This window comes from Pyxicephalus adspersus, chromosome 8 (genome assembly GCF_032062135.1).
Source record: "Pyxicephalus adspersus chromosome 8, UCB_Pads_2.0, whole genome shotgun sequence".
Classification (NCBI taxonomy): domain Eukaryota; kingdom Metazoa; phylum Chordata; class Amphibia; order Anura; family Pyxicephalidae; genus Pyxicephalus; species Pyxicephalus adspersus.
The window spans coordinates 61918328-61935955 of record NC_092865.1 but is presented as its reverse complement, the minus strand read 5'-3'; the positions used below and the strand labels follow the sequence as shown (position 1 = coordinate 61935955).

Genomic DNA, 17628 nt, shown 5'->3' with positions numbered 1-17628 from the left:
AAATCTCTCTGGCAGGGCCACAGACATTACCTAATTTACCTGCTCAACCTGGACTTCAACTCTAAAATATTCAGGACTACTATAAACTGGTAGAGTAAGTAAGAACTATAAAAAGGCAAGACAAGTATGTATACCAGTAATATCCCACAAGTCTCACTTACATCTATAGATATTCACACAACCCTTGTCTCCTGCCTGACAAAGAAACCCTATAGGTGTGAATGTATTGTACTCAATGTAGTTCAGCTCTCCAGGGCATAAGGTTGTTGCGTCACATTCCAGGTGACTCATGACTGCAAGCTAAAAAATGCAAAGAAACTATTTGTAATAAAATCACAGTGTTTTGTTTCCATTTTAATATGACATTTCTCATTATTAAGTAAAGTGTTACAACATTCCTGCCTATATTCATCCCAAAACCCAAATTAAGTACCCATATTGTACTTCTAGACAGGGCGGGCTCATCTAAAATTTGTGTGATTTGTACAACACAAGCACATTAAACCCTTGAACTTTACAAAGTCCAGACACAGCTGAATATAGGAACAGAGTTATGTTCTAAGGGTAAGATACATGTGGGCGGAAGAGTTAGGACGGGCAAGATCTGGATGCAGTGTCTTCTGATGAATCATATTTTTTAAAGGCGGCTAGTCGGTCCAGGAAGCCAAATCTAATGGGAATGTGAGGAATGAAGTACAGTATGGAGAAGCTGACCCTTAAGCAATGGTGTTTGTGAATACAATGACAATGTGAATAATGACACAAAAACATTAAAGGAAAACTATTGCTGGAGAAACGTGGCCATGCTGACCTCTCTGGCTGTCATGCTCAATTGTTCTTCTAAATATTTGGTTGCTGACCAAGTGCAAGAATGCTGAAAAGGGGTGAAACTTTAAACTGTTCACTTACCTAGGGATAATTCACTTTAACAATCTTTCAGGAGTGCAGGTGGTAGGTACATGTAGCACTAGCTAAGCTATAACATAGTAATATGTAATGTTGTCACAGTATAAAAAAAATCAAAGATACAATAAAATAACAGAAACATACAATACATGCAACAACAGATAATATATTAAACCTTCTGTAATAAGCCAACAGGCCATAGCTGACAAAAAAAAAGCATTTTACTGTTTATATAAACAGGGGAGCGAACAGTAGTCCTCAAAAGTACAGACACAGTAAGGATAAGAAAGTCAGTCAGAGAATACCCAATGGGGTATAATGGCATGGGGTCACCAAAAAAACCCTATATTGGTAATATTAGGCTTCAGTGAACAGGAAGTTGAAGTAGAGTAAAATAAACAGATCCACAGAGCAACAAATGTTTTGAAGGCATTAAAGATAAAGGGTAGAAAGGTGAAAAAGGAAGTGGAAATGGTGAGAAGGGGTAAGGAGAAGTGAATGGAGGGTTAACTTCCAATACGGGAGAAGGGCAACAGCTTTTCCTAGGACCAGAAGAATGGAAAAATTAGACGGTACACTTAAGGAAAATGGTAAGATCTTCCATGTATCAATTCTTTCTAATCTTCTTTATTTAATAATCATCTTTTCTATACAAAAAAAGTGCATTTCCAAATGGAGACTGCCACCAGAGTACACACACGCTCGAGCAGTGTTAACCAAGTAAAACACAACAGATACCAAAGAAGGCCAGATACCAAGGCCCCCTAACAAATAGAACACAGCAAAAAAAAGCAAAGATGGTTTAGCCTAGACCTTCTAAAATGTATTGGAAACTATTGTTTTTTCTAATAAATTTTTATATATACAGCTGATCATACATGTGCAATACGTTTCAGAAAGTTTTTCATTCAAAGAACAAGTAATGTGGCATACCTATCATATTTGACACCCAGAGCAGATATTTTGTTCTACCACCACCCTACAAAATTATTTTTAGTAATATTCTCGAAATAAAAGGACTAAGAACAACCAAAACAAGGTAGACAGCAAAAATTGTAATGTCCTTTAACATAGTGTTCAGTGTAGAAATGACTTTTCACATACTTGTATTCTTGTGCATTGCCCGAATTGTGAAGACAAATTGGTGTATGCCCTTTTCTGTTCTAGGATTATTGTGCCCTTGTGAACAAAGTTAGGCCCATAAAAGCATGGTTTATTGCAGTGGTCCCCAACTGGTGGTCTGTGGCTCTGGTCGAGGGGGGCTGGGTGGGCTGCACCGGCCAGAGCTGAGGACCATGTCTCCGGTATGGATCGCAGGCTCAGGGTGGTGGGCGGGTTGTGTCTTTGGACCTGCGATGGGAAAGTGGACGGGTTCTGGCACCATGACCTCATTGTGGGGGAAGTTTCTTTCCCTTTGAGTGACACACGGCTCTCCACGCATGCACAGTCCGGAGTCCATGAAATTAGTGGTCTGTGTTGTCCAAAAGGTTGGCAACCACTTGTTTAATGAGTAGTTTGGGAAGTATCAAGAACTTTCATGGGCCCGAAAAAGCCTTGACCTCTACCCTACTAAATATTTTAGGAATGAATAAGAATGTCAGTTGCAAGTCAGGTTCTCTAGCCCAACATCAGTACCTTCACCTTACAAAGTACAATCACTTTACAAATGTCGAAAATGTCAAAAAAAGCCTTTTCAGTAGAATAGAAGGGGGACAGGGGACAGCTTTATAATAATGTTCAAGGCTTTGATAAGGAACATCCAGCAAGCTCATATAAGTATAATGGTCAGATTCTCAAAATCTTTTGGTTATATAGTGTTTTCTGCCTCATTGGAGTATAGGTCATCTTTTATAAAATACATACACGCTGATTTAGAAATAGCCACAAAATTCCAACATGATGTTTCCAAAACTATGGTTAGTCCTATTTCAACATAACAACTTTGCAGCAGACAAGCACCATCTGTACTAGTATAAATCCTTAGCGGTGCCGCTTGTCCAGCAACGTCAGGACTAAGTCAAAGCATTCTACAATGGTCACTGGGCCTGGAGAAGCAGACAATTCTGGTGACACAGATTTACACACAAAGATTTCCTCTGTAAAAGGTTTGAATTGTATGAATGAGACACAATGTCTCCCTGATGTATGCAACCTCCGGCCATCTCAGCCAACTGTCTATTGTCTCCTAAGATAAAGCTTCTACATCTATCATAATGTCATATTTCAAAGCATTGATGATTGGTTGTAAAAACATCTCTCTAATGATCTTTCCAGATCATAGTTGAAACCCCTGAGCCTTCTCCCTCTCTATCTGTTCCTGTTATATACAAAACCAGGATGACACAAATGATACAGATTTGTACTCCTGACATCCCAGTAAGTAAAAATAATCATTTGTGAGCTGATAGGAAAACATCCTGAGATTTGCCAGTTAAACAAAAGCCAAACTGGTATGGGTATAAGTGCTGAATATGTCATAACTGTTGCAAGCAAGTACACTGTAAAGTTTTAAAAACCCAATTTCTACATCTTATATTGTTATTGTAATAAAAATATAACAGAAATACTATTTGCTGTTTATCAGCTTGCTGGAGAGCAACACAATGCAGCGGCCCAAGTATCCAGCAAACTCATGGCATAACTATCGCTCCAATCAACAGAACCCGTGCTCACTTATGTTGATTGGAGCACTGGACAGGCAGTGTGTTAAAGCTTACCTAAACTCAGAAATTTCACTTAACGTAAAAGGGTAGACAACCCATTTACGTTAAGTAAAGCAGCACCGCCCCCTAATTCTCAATTGTTAAAAAAAAAAAAGGGTGCAGCACTACCCCCTATATCTCGATCAAAGCCTCCCGGGATACCTACGTCACACGTACCTACGAACATCTCAGGCATTCGCAGAAGGAGCCTTTTCGTGCAAGGAGAAAACTTTGCTGATCTTACACATGCGCAGTGAGATCAGCAAGTTTTTTTTTTTCCATCCTACGTCACCCGATCTCGCGCCTGGGTCAGGTGACGTAGGAAGAACCAGGAAGAAGAAGAGAAGATAGCGGCGCCCAGAGCACTGGCTCCGGGACAACACGGGACCCAATGCAAGACACCTTCGGATGGATCGGACTGCTCTGCGGGATTGAAAGTAAGTGTATATTATTTTTTTAGCCACTTTTCAGTTTAGTTCCTCTTTAAATTGCAGAAGACCTGTACACTACAACACTCTGTAATGAGGTTCAACAATCTAGCATGCCCTAGCACAGATTATTATAATCCTTAAAGAATTTTAATTAATTTTTACTTTATTATTACATTTAAAGCAGTCCAATGGCAATTGTAATGTAATTTGGTGCAACACCTAACAGATTGTTGCACAGGTCACATTAAAAAAGGTGTAAGGACCTTTAATAATTGTGCTAGACACTTTATATACCTATATATATATATATATATATATACCTACAGCCTGAGTGTGTATGTGCATGCAAGTGGAGTGAAAATAAAAGACAACCTCCAGTCTACTTAAAAAGCAGGATATTGTTTTAAAATGCATAAATGATCACGAAAGATACCCATTTGACACTTTCTTCTGCTTTAGCTGCAACAGAAGTAGCTAATGCCATCTGGGACCCAAAACTCTCAAAGCTGTCTGTTCTCAGCCTTTCAACCATATCATGCTAAAGTGTACTGTCATATATACAGAAAGGCCTGTTCTAAATTTCTAATGCGGTGGAGATAGATGCGTTATATGTCCTTGTTAGCACACGATGGAGACCTTTGTAAATCTGTAAGAGCAAAATCAATGGTTGCACAATCTACATATGTTTTAGGCAGATGAGTGATTGTGATTTGTTTGACTGAATATATGAGGATATGCTAGACAGGATAATTACTTTTATTAATTTTACTTTTAAATACTACATATTAGATTTGTGTGTTCATTCCCACCATTGCACAAATTTGCACATGATTCTCTGAAATATTTATACTAGTGTATATGTACAGCACAAACTATAATATGGAAAAAACAGTAAAGTGCATATTGCATGAAAAAATGAATAATCTATATTTCAAGATAATATGTGTACTAGTTCTGGTTAGAAAACCTTAGTTCTATCCACTGCATTTTGTTTATTGCAGCTTGTCAAACATCCATAATGAACTGTTAAAGTGGCACTGTAATTTCACATAAGGAAGAAGCTTCTCAGCAAAGTCTGACACTACCTGGAAGTGTCAGAGCTGTGCCTATCAGAATTCCTGGCATTTGGCCTTTGACAGAAATGTTCCATTAAATTGGAAGAGAAATAATATTTCCCACGTTCCTAAATTACATGTGGTATACAAAGGAATCATATTCTTTTGCAGCAAGTCATTTTGGATTTTCACACTGCAAATGTGAAAGAGCATTAACATGAATTTTTGTCTGTTTTTGTTTTGTCTTTGCATTTGTTTTATTTTAGTTTTATTTTTGTTTTGTTGGCACTACCTCTCCTTATTTTTGTTTTTTGTATATTGTTTTGTTCCCATTTACCACATTGCCTCTATTAGCTGATTTTTCTTTTTTCAATACCCATTTTTTAACATATTTTTGTATGTGTTCTTTTGTTCAAAAGCATTCTACTGCACTTTTGTCCAATCTCAGTGTTAGTTGTCATTGTACTAGAAAGCTAAACCTCCTTTGGCTGAATATTAGAGAAGCAGTAATAATGTGACAACTCTAGATAATGATGGAACAGCACAGAAGCGTTGTTTCCGGAAAGATAAAAAGAAGAGTTCACATATGATAGTGGTTGTTCTCTTCCCTGTGATTTATTATTTATTGGCACGGATACTTTTGAAGCAGGCATGGGGATTAGGCATGGGGCACAGGACTGGCTGCTTCCACCACAGGTCTGAACCTGCTCTTTAGGAGGCAGTTATGGTTAATATTTTATTCTTTACTCTTTGATAATACATTTTAGGATATACAGACATCATGTCTCATTACAATATGTAAATTTTATATTGCCTTTTTTTTTAATGAAAGTCTAAAAACAATGATATTTGTAATATGCATTACATTACACATATTATATTACGCATATAATAATACTTTACTCACGTCATTCCTATTAAGACTGCACACGCTGATGGCATCATCCTGGTCCTGGGAACTCTGCTTCCTTTTCCTCTGTAAAACATACACAAAAAGTAACTTTATAATGTATTCTACAAAAGAACAGTAATCAATTCATATGATAAATGCTCAGTCAACTCCAAATTTGAAGTAAAAGCTCTAGTAAGTTGCAAACACCACACTGGAATTATGATATTTAATTTAAAAAATTCTAAAGAATGCATGAACTATTGAAATCCCAAGGGATTAAGTATAAGATTTTCATACTAGTTTAAAAATCTATTTATATCGGCATACGTAAGAGTCAAAATGTTACTCAAGACTGAATTGCTCAAAGTTCTTTCTCAGAAATTTAACAAGATGGGTGGCAGCATTGAGCTTTGTTTGCTCAATTCTTGCTGTTGCTTCCCTGCAAGGTAGATCTTAAAATTTTAATTTACCAAACTAACGCAACCTTCTTTCAGAATGATGACTCATGAATCAGATCATTACATAGAATTCCTTTAAAACCTCAACCTACATAAGTGGAAAAAATGTTAATCTAACAATCAACCCCTAATCATTGTGCTTAACCCCCTATATCAGTCATTATCAGCCAAGGTTCCATGGAACCCTAGGGTTCATGAAGAAGTTGCTGGAGTTTTCATTGAGCTGTGGCTGTCTTAACTCCCAACTGAGGGTGCCTGCACAATCCAGATGTTACCTAAAGCAAGCAACAAAACATACGGTATTATTTTAGCTGTCTGTAAGGTAATATTCTGACAACCCCAAAGGGGGGGGCAATATTTCCCTTGACTACCAAGATATGGGGTTGTTTTTCCAGTAACCCCTTATGAATAAATGATAGCATTTAGTATTATTTCAGGGTTTAAGGGTTCCTGCTTGGTAAAAAAGATTGAGAAATACAGATGTATTGTTGTTCTGCAGGCCACATTCCTTATATCTCAGAAAATAATCTAAGGTATAACATCCTATTGGGTATAATGCTGGTACCTAAACAAAATGTCAGCAATTATATGGTAAGACCTCCCATTTACTTTAGTACTTCTACTTGCACTCCAACAGGCTGACTAACAGCATGATAGCGCATTTTGCCTATTTAGTATCCTGGACTCCAATCGCCTTCCAATGTTACCAATTTGAGTCTCTGTAGCAATCCCTCTTCCTAAAATGCATTTTACAAATGCAGACATTGACTGATTTTAAAATATGTTTGTGAGGCAATTGCATAATTATTGTTTAAACATAAAGGAATGTAAAGCACTATTTGTTTTTGTACATAGAAGTTTGTTTTGGAGACTTGACCTCTGCTTTAAAACTTTACTCCAGATAGATGTGAACCAACATTCTTTAATGCAGTGGTTGCCAACCTTTTGGACGTCACGGACCCCTGATCTCATGAACTCTGGATTGCGCATGCACGGGGAGCCGTGTTTCACTCAAAGGGGAACAAACTTCCCCGAGAGTAACGTCATGATGCCAGCACTCGTCTATAGACACGATCCGCCCTGAGCCTGCAATCCATAAGGGAGACATAGTCCGTGGTTCTCGCAAACCACCAAATGGCGACTGCTGCTTTAATGCATTTTATTTTTAAAAAATGGAGGCTGGTTTCAAAGTATAAGTTTGCCTTGTGTTTTTGATGCACTAACATGTTGTAACTCCTAAACAAAGTCTTAATAAAGTGCATTATTAGACTAGAGTTAGGTAGAGTAGTAGAGTTAGAGTTAGAGTAAATAACAGATCGTTTTAGCAGTGCATGTCAATATGTGTTTATGCATGTTAAAATGTTCACATTAGAATGCATAAGTGTGACTGTGCCCTAAATTTATTTATTTTTATCCTTGCATGAGAGGAATCTGACAGATGTTAGGAATACTTGCACTGGAAGCCAATCAGATGTGCTGCAATGTACACGTGTTATTAAAGCATGCAGAAAGAGAGACATGAATTAATCTTCACTTCCATTCTCCATTGCAAGAACTACCACCATAATCCCACATGGCTCTTATGTGGCCAAAGCCGAATCTGATTAGGGCTCCAGATATAAAAGAAAGTTGGAAAATGGAAAACATACTACCTTTACCTACCTGTAACACCTACGTGGAATTAATATAGGCAACCTGGCCTCAATCAGACCTCCATCAGTACAGGGCTCACTATGCCCAATGTAGTCCTGCCAAGGTAATTAGAGTGTTGGTGTGGAGTGTTTACAATGGTACTTTTTTTGATTAGAGGTGGCCTTTAAAATTTTTGCTATGAGTTACCGTGGTTTCTAGTTATAACCTATACCTCATCATTGTGCTTCTGCTTTATCGTCAATCTACAGGTTTAAAACAGAGAGGTGACCAGGCAGGATTGTACAAGTACAACAGAGAGGAAAGGCAGGTTACCTGCCTAGCAATCAGACAGAAATAATAATAATAGTCAGATAGAAATAGTAATCTTCTGGCCGGTAAAACCACTCCTATACATGATTTTCCACTGTACACATTTTTTCTTAAGTTTTACTTTATTAAATCTGGGTGTAGTTCCCTTTTAAAAGCACTACCAGAATTTCATTATAACACAAAACTCCTTATATGCTCTAACAAAAAGTTGAGTTATTCAGAACAATATTTATTGAAACTGACATTTGGATCACGTTAACTGTCAATCAACAGATATTGCCGGCTTTTGCTTTACATTTTTGCTTACGTCTTCTACATTGTTCATTTTGAATGCTGGGAGTGTCTGCAGTCAGTCTGCACAAGTTAGGATTCCCCAGAATTTCAAGAAAACATTCAGGTCTACCACATTTCTAATAAACAGTGCAAAACATTCCTCTAGGTTCCCTGACTAAAAGAATAAAAAAATAAAATCCACAAGACACCTGAACAAAAAATAACGACTTCAAGCTACAGTTCAGTGAAAGGGGAATTCATCATGTATATGCAATTGAAAAAGTTAGCCAGCAGTTAGAACCATATGACGATATAAAACTCATGCAGAACCCTTTTTATTTTAAGGAGAATACTGTCTACAAATTAGACAAATTAAATCATGGCTATAATTTTCATGATGATACTCACAGGCCAGCACCTAGGACAGCGAGGTTAGAACAGCAACCCACAACAAATATAACTCTATAACTTTTTTTTTTATAACTGTTACCTTTTTGTGTACCTTTGTAAATTGTTTGCTAATTTCAACAAGAAACCTGTAGAGGAAGGGGGTGCATGGGATTTTAGGAGGAGTCTGAAAGCTCTTAAAAAATCAGGAAACGAAAAAACATCTCTTTATTCTCCTGTATGCCGGTATTAATAGCTGAAAAGTAGCTTTGCCTACAAAGCAGACACTTTACTGCCTCCAACAGAACTTTCTAACTGTCAGTTTCATCATAAAGTGCCTAGCACAGCATCATTTCTATATAAAGTTCTTGACGGTGTCATTATGACCAGACAATCCAGTATCTATATGGTGTCATTAGTACTACTTTTTATTATTATTATTAATAATAAACAGGATGTATATAGCACCAACAGATTAAGCAGCGCTGTGCAAAGATAGAGGTAGCAAGTGACAGACAGTTAGAGACAGTGAAACAGGCGGAGAAGAGGACCCTGCCCTGAACTACTTGGCAAATTCACAGCACTGCGGAATAGTGGTAGGTGCACTTTTCTTACATTCTTCCAGAAATACCACATATGCTTTCTTCCTGTAGATTTATGGGAACTGTGCAATTGCCATCCCATAGGAGCGAGCTGTTTTCTAGCATTGAATATCCTTAACGTCTTTTTGTGAACACTCTGATCCTTTCTGACAATGAGAGAAATCAATTTAACACAGCCCATATAGCTGCCGCTCATAGGGCTTATGGGGAATTAAGTAGGACCGGTCAGGTGATGTGTGTTTTTGCAGCTGTTATGGAGTACCATGGTGAAAAGCCAGGTACCTCCGGACAGAGCCGAGGGTATGTCATTTTCCATTTGGTAAAAATATCAATGTAAATCTTTATGGCCAGTGAATGTATCCAGTTGCATCTTAGGAAATATGAATAAGTCCAAATGAAAAGAACACAAATGTAATATTTAGGTTGAAGGGAACATACATCATTTGTACCTGAACTCTTAGGATATCATTTAAAAAAAAAAAAAAACTACAGTGAATCGGAAACTTGACAGACACTCATTTAGGATGGGCTGGCAGTGCAACTTAATGCACAATTAAAAATAAATTAGGTTTCTTTTTTAATCCACAATATGTATATTGTAGTACATTGAAGTCACATTGCCTACTCTCATAGAAGTGGGAGCAAGGTGGCTCAGAGGTGGCACTCTTGCCTTTGCAGCACTAGGTCTCAGGTTCGAATCCTGGCAAGGACACTATCTGCATGGAGTTTGCAGACTCTCCCCGTGTCTGCGTGGGTACTTCTGGGTACTCCGGTTTCCTTCCACATCCCAAAAACATGCAGTTGGGTTTATTGGCTTCCCCCCTAAACTGACCTTAGACTGTATAAACCAGCAGTTGCCAACCTGTGGTCCGTGAGAAAATTTGGAGGGTTCCCGAGTGGGGTCAGGAGAAGGATCCCACTGGGGGGACGCACCGGCCAGAGCCGCGGACCACGTACCCCGAGCAGTTTCCAGGCTCAGGGAAATGGACGGGCTGTGCCCCTGCACACAACCTGCTCACTCTCCTATTGCAGGCTTAGATCTGCCATGGGAGAGTGGGCGGGGTTATGTCATAATGACATCAATTAGGGGGGGGTTTCTTCCCCCTTGAGTGACATCCAGCTCCCCGCGCAGTCGGAAGCCGGTGATTTTAGTGGTCTGCGGACCTGAAAAGGTTGGCGACCGCTGGTATAAACAACATATGACCACAGTGGGGGTTTTAGATTGTGAGCTCCTTTGAGGGACAGTTAGTGACAAGACTATGGACATTGTACAGAGCTGCGTAATATGATGGTCCTTTATAAATACTGTGTAATAAAAATAATAAAGTGGGATTTAAAAATGACCATACCTTACTGTATGTAACTCATCAGGATAAATAAGCCTAAATACTTACAATATCCAAGAGAGTAAGGACCTGCTATGATCTTGGCCCTAAATTAATTTTGACACAATAGGTACAGTATGGGCCCATTCGCACCGATTACGATACCTGCTATGTATTTCAAAGGGCACTCCTACTGTAGCTGTGGGCAACACATGTGTTTTGCAGCACACCGCATGTTGTAAATCATGCAATGTGGCGCACTGCACGTGACTGGGCCCTAACATTTTATTTAATCAGTTAACAGGTGCATATCAAAGCAGTCTTTTTTAGGTAAATATAGCAAACTCACTGTAAATAATCTCAAGCTAGATTTCCTTTTAATCTTCTAATGAGTGTATGTTCTGGAGGTCAGAGCAGTATCACATTCACAACACACTTTGTATTACTCATTTTGTCCATTTGTGAATCATGCTCGATGAGTGGAAAATACATGTAAGATGCAGAGAATGCATACACAAGCAAAACCACTGAGCTTGTATCCAACAGGTAATAGCAATGTGATTTTATAAAGTTTGACAGTCGAACTACAAACAGAGTTACGTAATTGTTCACAAATGTCTGGTGTCTGCAGAAAAGTCTAGGTAGATTACCGTTATACCAGTGGGGGTATCCAGTTTATGATGTAGGGGTTTAGTGATTAAATAATGTTAGGGAAATGATAATGGGTCATGCTTATTCTGCATCACTGTACGTAAGGTCACAGAGTATATGGACAAGGAGTCAGCATCCACTGGAAATACTGGTTTTATGAAACTAGAGGTAAGTGTTCAGCTGTGTGCCGATTGTTTGAAATAATGTGGACAATGACTTTAATAAACAAATAAAGCAATGTGTTGTCCTTCATTTGAATAGTGGAACCCTAAGCAGTTGTAATAGCATCCAGGAAAATGTGTTTCATACTAGGGGTGTGATTTACTTCCACTGTGTTTTGATATATTTTTTTTTATCAAGTTTAGAACTAGAAATCATACATAACCATACATACCATGTAAATGAAGGTTGGCTTTATACCAATATTTTGCATTACCAAATGCGTTGCAATGAACCATGCATGAATTTGTTAATTGCTGTGTCATTTATTTATGTCTTTTCCGGTCTATTGTGGTGCAACCAGTGTTATTGTATACTATGACATGTTTTGATGCACTGTACCAGACTGGAAGGTCTGGGGCTGACATCCGAAACAGTGGGTATGTGTCTCAAGCCTAAAGACTGGCTAATTCTTGCCCAGATTTGACCAAGAGCTTAAAGCTAAACCACTGTTTTACCACAAGGTTAAAAACCACATAACTTAAAGCAACAATAAAACTCATTAACAAACATTGTGAATGCACTAATCTTAAACTAACTGACTAAAGCTACGTACACACGGCAGATTTTTATCGCCCGATAATCGGCATCGGCCAAATATCGGGCGAAAATCTGCTGTGTGTACAGTCGGTGTCGCCCATCTTCCGAACGACCGTCCTGCCGGATCCACGGACGATGGACGACAACCGATCCTAATGAAAGGGAAGGGGGAGAGCGCGCAGCAGGGTGCCGCTCCGTCGCTCTCCCCCTCCCCTCTCCATAGAGCATGAACGGTGCTGTATGTACAGCATCGTTCATGCATCTTGCAGCCCCTTGTCGTTGGAAAGGATCGTGAAAGATCCTTTCCAACGACAAAAATTGCACGTGTGTACGCAGCTTTACAGACTCAAACAATCAAACCGATCAGGCCAGCAAAAGCCGCATGTTAACACTTGGAGGTTACCTACTAATCTTCTGTCCACAATTAAGATTTAATAACATGTGAACTTGAAACATGTTACTGAATAATTATTAGCACACACAAAGGATTTTTGGAATAGTACATTTGACCTGACGAATCTAGGCAGGCCGAAAAGACTAACCCTAGCTTAAGGTGCCTCTAGACACACCATCAGCAATATCCTTTCACTGACGTCTAATGAGAAGCCGAAATAGCTCTTTAACAAACCCTTCTCATGCCAATGCACAAAACCAGATGTCTTTTCTTGCTGTGACAGTATACAAAACATTGCTGATGTGTGATATTATCTTAGCTATAGCCGGAGGGGACAGAAAAGAAAAGTCCTGTCAAATGCTGCCACCTCTGCTGCTTCTGGGATATGACCGAAATATTTCCTACATCAACATTAAAATACAGATGACCTTCACTAATACTTGCATATCATGGTTTGGCCAGAAGGTAAAAGCAAACCTTAAAAGGACAAAAAACTGACCATAAGTCAGTCTGGACAGATCCAGGAGCCTATTATAGAAAAAATGGCAGAAAACATTCTTGGTTGACACGGGTTGTTAGCAAAGCTTAGATGGGGTCAGGGGAACCTTACCTCTAATAAGAGTATGGTGCATTTTTGCAGCAGTGGCAAGAGAATTGGCTTCAGTCTGGGCTACATGATATCAGGTGGGAGGTGTCCGCATTATACCCAACATTCCAGCATATAACTGTTTAAAGAATATTGAGTCTATGAAGAAATGATCTTAAGAATTTTCCATTGGGCCAGTATCTCACCATATTTTTCTTTTTATTTGGGACTCTAAATGTCCTAAATATGGTAATATAGATGCAGGATTGTATCTTGATTTTTATGACTGCCCCAAAAATGAACTCTTTTGGAAAACTGTGGCAACATATGTTATGAATAATTAATGTGATTAGTCTTCCTCCCTTGACATCTGAATAGACTAGATTTGGCATTATGGACTTTCACAGAGGTCATATTACCCATAGTAGTTGCTACCTATTGTTACCGTGATGGTGATTTACCCCGAAGCCCCAACTCCCAGATTTTTTCTGGAAAGCTTATTCATGTATTTGTTTGTGAACTAAACTGAAAATTCTTTGGAGAAAGAATCTCATGTTGACCATTTTTTTGAAGTCTGGGAATCTTACATTGACACGTTCTTACCAACACTCACCATAATTATATGGACTTTTGAACTGTCCTCCTGGTTTATTGCTAGAGTGTATTCTAATGATCCTCTGTTTGTAATGTAAGGAAGGACTTGACTCTTCTGACTCTTTTGTCAGCTGTTCTTTTATAGTTTTTTTTTTTTTGTATAAGTGTAATTTCCTTTATTTAGTTGGTAAATAGATGTTCTTTCATTGGTATTTCACCAGATTAAAAAGAAAAATATACATTAAAAAAAAAATTAGGCTTGCGTAATGCCTACCCTGAAAAGTAAAATAAACAGAACACGTGCATTGTGGTGGATCAGTAGCTCTCAAATTTCAGCCAGAGCACAATCTGCATATACAGTATTTATATATATCTTATTGAGAGAAGCAAAGTGGAATATTATAGAACAGCCTTTCTCACCCTTTATAACATAGGGTGACCCATAAAATAACTGTCAGGTCTTCAGGGTAACCCTGCTATAATTACTTATATCCACACCGTAGATCAGTGTTTCTTGACTTTTTCCACATGGAGGAACTGGTGGTCAGCGGGAAGAATGTCACCCCAACAGAGAGCCAATAGGATCATTGGTGTTGGCTAAACTGACCCAAGAGTCACAAATTTCTCATTGCTCAAGTAGGCCTGCCAAAATCTGGAGCAGTGCTCAACCCAGAATTTTTTTTGAGCCGGGTGGGAAGAAATTGTAGGTGGGTGGCAGGCCCTGTATTGTAACCAAACTTTTTAGTAACCACCCAAAAACAGCCGGGTGGGTGCTGAAAAGTGCCGGGTGGTGCGCCCAGCTAAAAGAGCCTGGGGAGAACCCTGTGGAGAAACCCGAGGCTTCCTAAGAAGGGTGAGAAATACTGCTATAGAATATCACTTGATTGACAGCTCTGAGTCTGCCTACTTTACGTTGAAGATGGATTCCCTCAGCAGCCAGAAATATTCCCAGGTCATCTGAATGTCTACAGAAAGGAGGCTTTTAAAACTAAACAACATATCTCTTAGATTGTAAGCTCTTCTGAGCAGGGTCCTCTCCTCCTCCTGTGTCACTGTCTGTATCTGTCATTTGCATCCCCTATTTATTGTACAGCACTGGGTAATAAATCAACAGAAGCATCCCAATAATAGAAAGTTATACAATCAACACAGGCAAAATTGGCACTGCATCCGTTAAAATACACAAAGGCTAAATAAAAGTCATGTCTATCCTAACAAGTTGGGTGGCCAAACTCAGAATGCATTATAAATAGTTTATTCTTCATATTTCTTACAAACAGGAATAATTGCATGATATAAAGGGATGTATTTACCGTAGATGTTTACAATGGGTAAATAGTTGTCACACATCATTAGCCTGAGTGGATGTGTTAGGATACTTGAGTGTTGGTGTAAGTATATGTGAACTTGAACCCTGCAAACATAAGCCATACCTACCAATATTTGGAGATAGGGAAGATGGACATTTTTTAGCTTAAATTATGACAATTTAGCCTAAAGAATGTCAATGACACACTTTTATGGATCACAAAACAATTAATATGCAATCAATGATTGATTTACCTGGTAAGTGCTTTTTCACTTTACTTTTACTTTTATTTTAGCTTTTCAAAATAATAGATTAAAAAATTTGGATGCTGGAAACCAGGTTTAGTGCAGAATTATTAGTCAAATACAACATTAATATAGAGGTGAATATATTCACCCAAAAAGAGGGATAACAGAGGAAAAAAAGAAACTTGGTCCTGAAAAAAGGAAAGTCCCTTTAAACCAGGGACAACTGAGTCGTTTGCCTAAAGGGTTCACTAGATAAGCAGCTTTCAGAATACAATAAATCTTTACTATAGAATTCTGTGCCCCTAACAAGTGCTTTCAGTCTATGGAATTTATGTGGCCTGCTAACTTAAAGTGGACCTAAACTAAAATTTTTACCTTACATAAAAGGGTAGAAAACCCTTTTATATAAAGTAAAAATTACCTTCTTTTTTGGGGGGGAGGTGGTTTTAAGCCGGGTGGGTTAAGCCCCCCTTTCTGTCTTAATCGCTGCAGCAATTAAGATGGAATGGGAGCACAGAGCCTCCCGGGATACATACGTCACGCATCTGGGGAGGCTTCTGGCTGCATGAGCAGTGATATCAGCACTCTTTTTGCCCTATCTACACCACCTGATCTCTCGCCTGAGCAGCGCGAAATCGGATGACAAATGAATAAGATGGAAGAAGGCGAAAGAAAATGGCGGCGCCCGGAGCTTTCTCTGTGCTGAGACGAAGGAGAATACCGAGATGACGCTGTCCCAATTAACTTTCCTGACAATAATCTGAGTATGGCTCGAGGTTGATTTTCATTACAAAAAGCTGTAACCCCGAGCCACACTCAGAGTGGAATGGGGTTACCTAGTCCCTACGAGCCTGCGGCATCCTCCGGCGATGCCAGCCCGACATCTGCGTCCTCTGACCTCACCTCCCCGGCATGTGAACATTGGGGATGCTAGGCCATGGGATGCAGATGCTGGGGGGGGGCAAACGACACGTGTGTGTGTGGCGTATGCTAGAGGGCCGGACCGGCGGGAAATTTAAAATAAAAAGTATATTTAAATGTCAAATGTCCTGCTTTGACATTTTAAAATACTAAAATAATCTTACCGCCAGGGAGGTTAAGAAGGTTTTTTTTTTGTTCAGTTTACTTCCACGTTAAAGGTAAATCCTCATAACAGTTACAGATGGATATACATACTAATCCAGGTGAAGTAAACACAGAATAGAGATGTTTAATGAGATGCAAATAGCTGGGACTTGAAATTTAGCCAAACTTTGTAGCTGCTGAGTTAAATTTGCCCATTTTCAAGTCAGTGAAATTTGCATGCTATTTGGATACATAAAGTTACATTTTCTGAATCTCATTAGGCATCTCTAATACAGAACAAACATGCAATGAGTAACAGAAATTGTTTTTATTTATGAATCTGTACATAGAAATGTGAATCTAGTTTTGAGAACTTCCCTTGAATTTTTTATGCCTAAAACTTTAAGATGTTGAAATGTTCATATCTGCCAAGAAAACTCCCCTCCCACATGAAGCTGTGAAGTCACCGCTTACAAAAAAAAAATCTTTACAATCAACATTTGAAGTTTTATTGGTTAGAAAAGCTGGCAGATTACATGCTAGAAATATGAGTTCTATTTTTTAAGTGGAGTAATTACGTAGACTTAAGAGTGGAATTATAGACTCTAAAAAAGAGAGGAAAAATGTATAACTTTTTTGAGTTCAAAATATTTTGATTTAACTTAGGACCAGAAGGCAGACATTTAGAATTACTACTTTACCTGCTTTATCTTTATTTGTTTCCAGGGAGCATCCAATGGATCCAAAAGGGTTACTCCTAGCCATATCTCCTATATTTAGACCAGTTCAGTCTTTGTTAACCTGTAAACTATTTACACACCCTCCACTGATGTCCTATGAAAACGTGCACATCACTGAAAAATGTGTTTATACCTTCAGTTTGGTCATTCAGATCAGCAATATTCGTGACCACATCTATGGAATCCAACGCCTATCATGGCCATGCATCTTGCAATCAACCTCTACAATATCTGTTAGAAGAACAAACAACTATATAGTACAAGAACCTGTCTGGTGGCTATGAATAGA

At 38.7% G+C, this 17628-nt stretch overlaps 1 protein-coding gene across 1 annotated transcript in view; it reads right to left on the bottom strand.

The window, feature by feature from the left end:
* Window positions 1-17628, bottom strand: part of ARHGEF3 (Rho guanine nucleotide exchange factor 3) — a 110797-nt gene that overhangs the window by 82846 nt on the left and 10323 nt on the right. The window contains exon 2 of the mRNA XM_072420900.1: window positions 6002-6070. Coding sequence (XP_072277001.1) covers window positions 6002-6070 — 69 coding nt within the window. The remainder of the gene's footprint in view (window positions 1-6001; window positions 6071-17628) is intronic.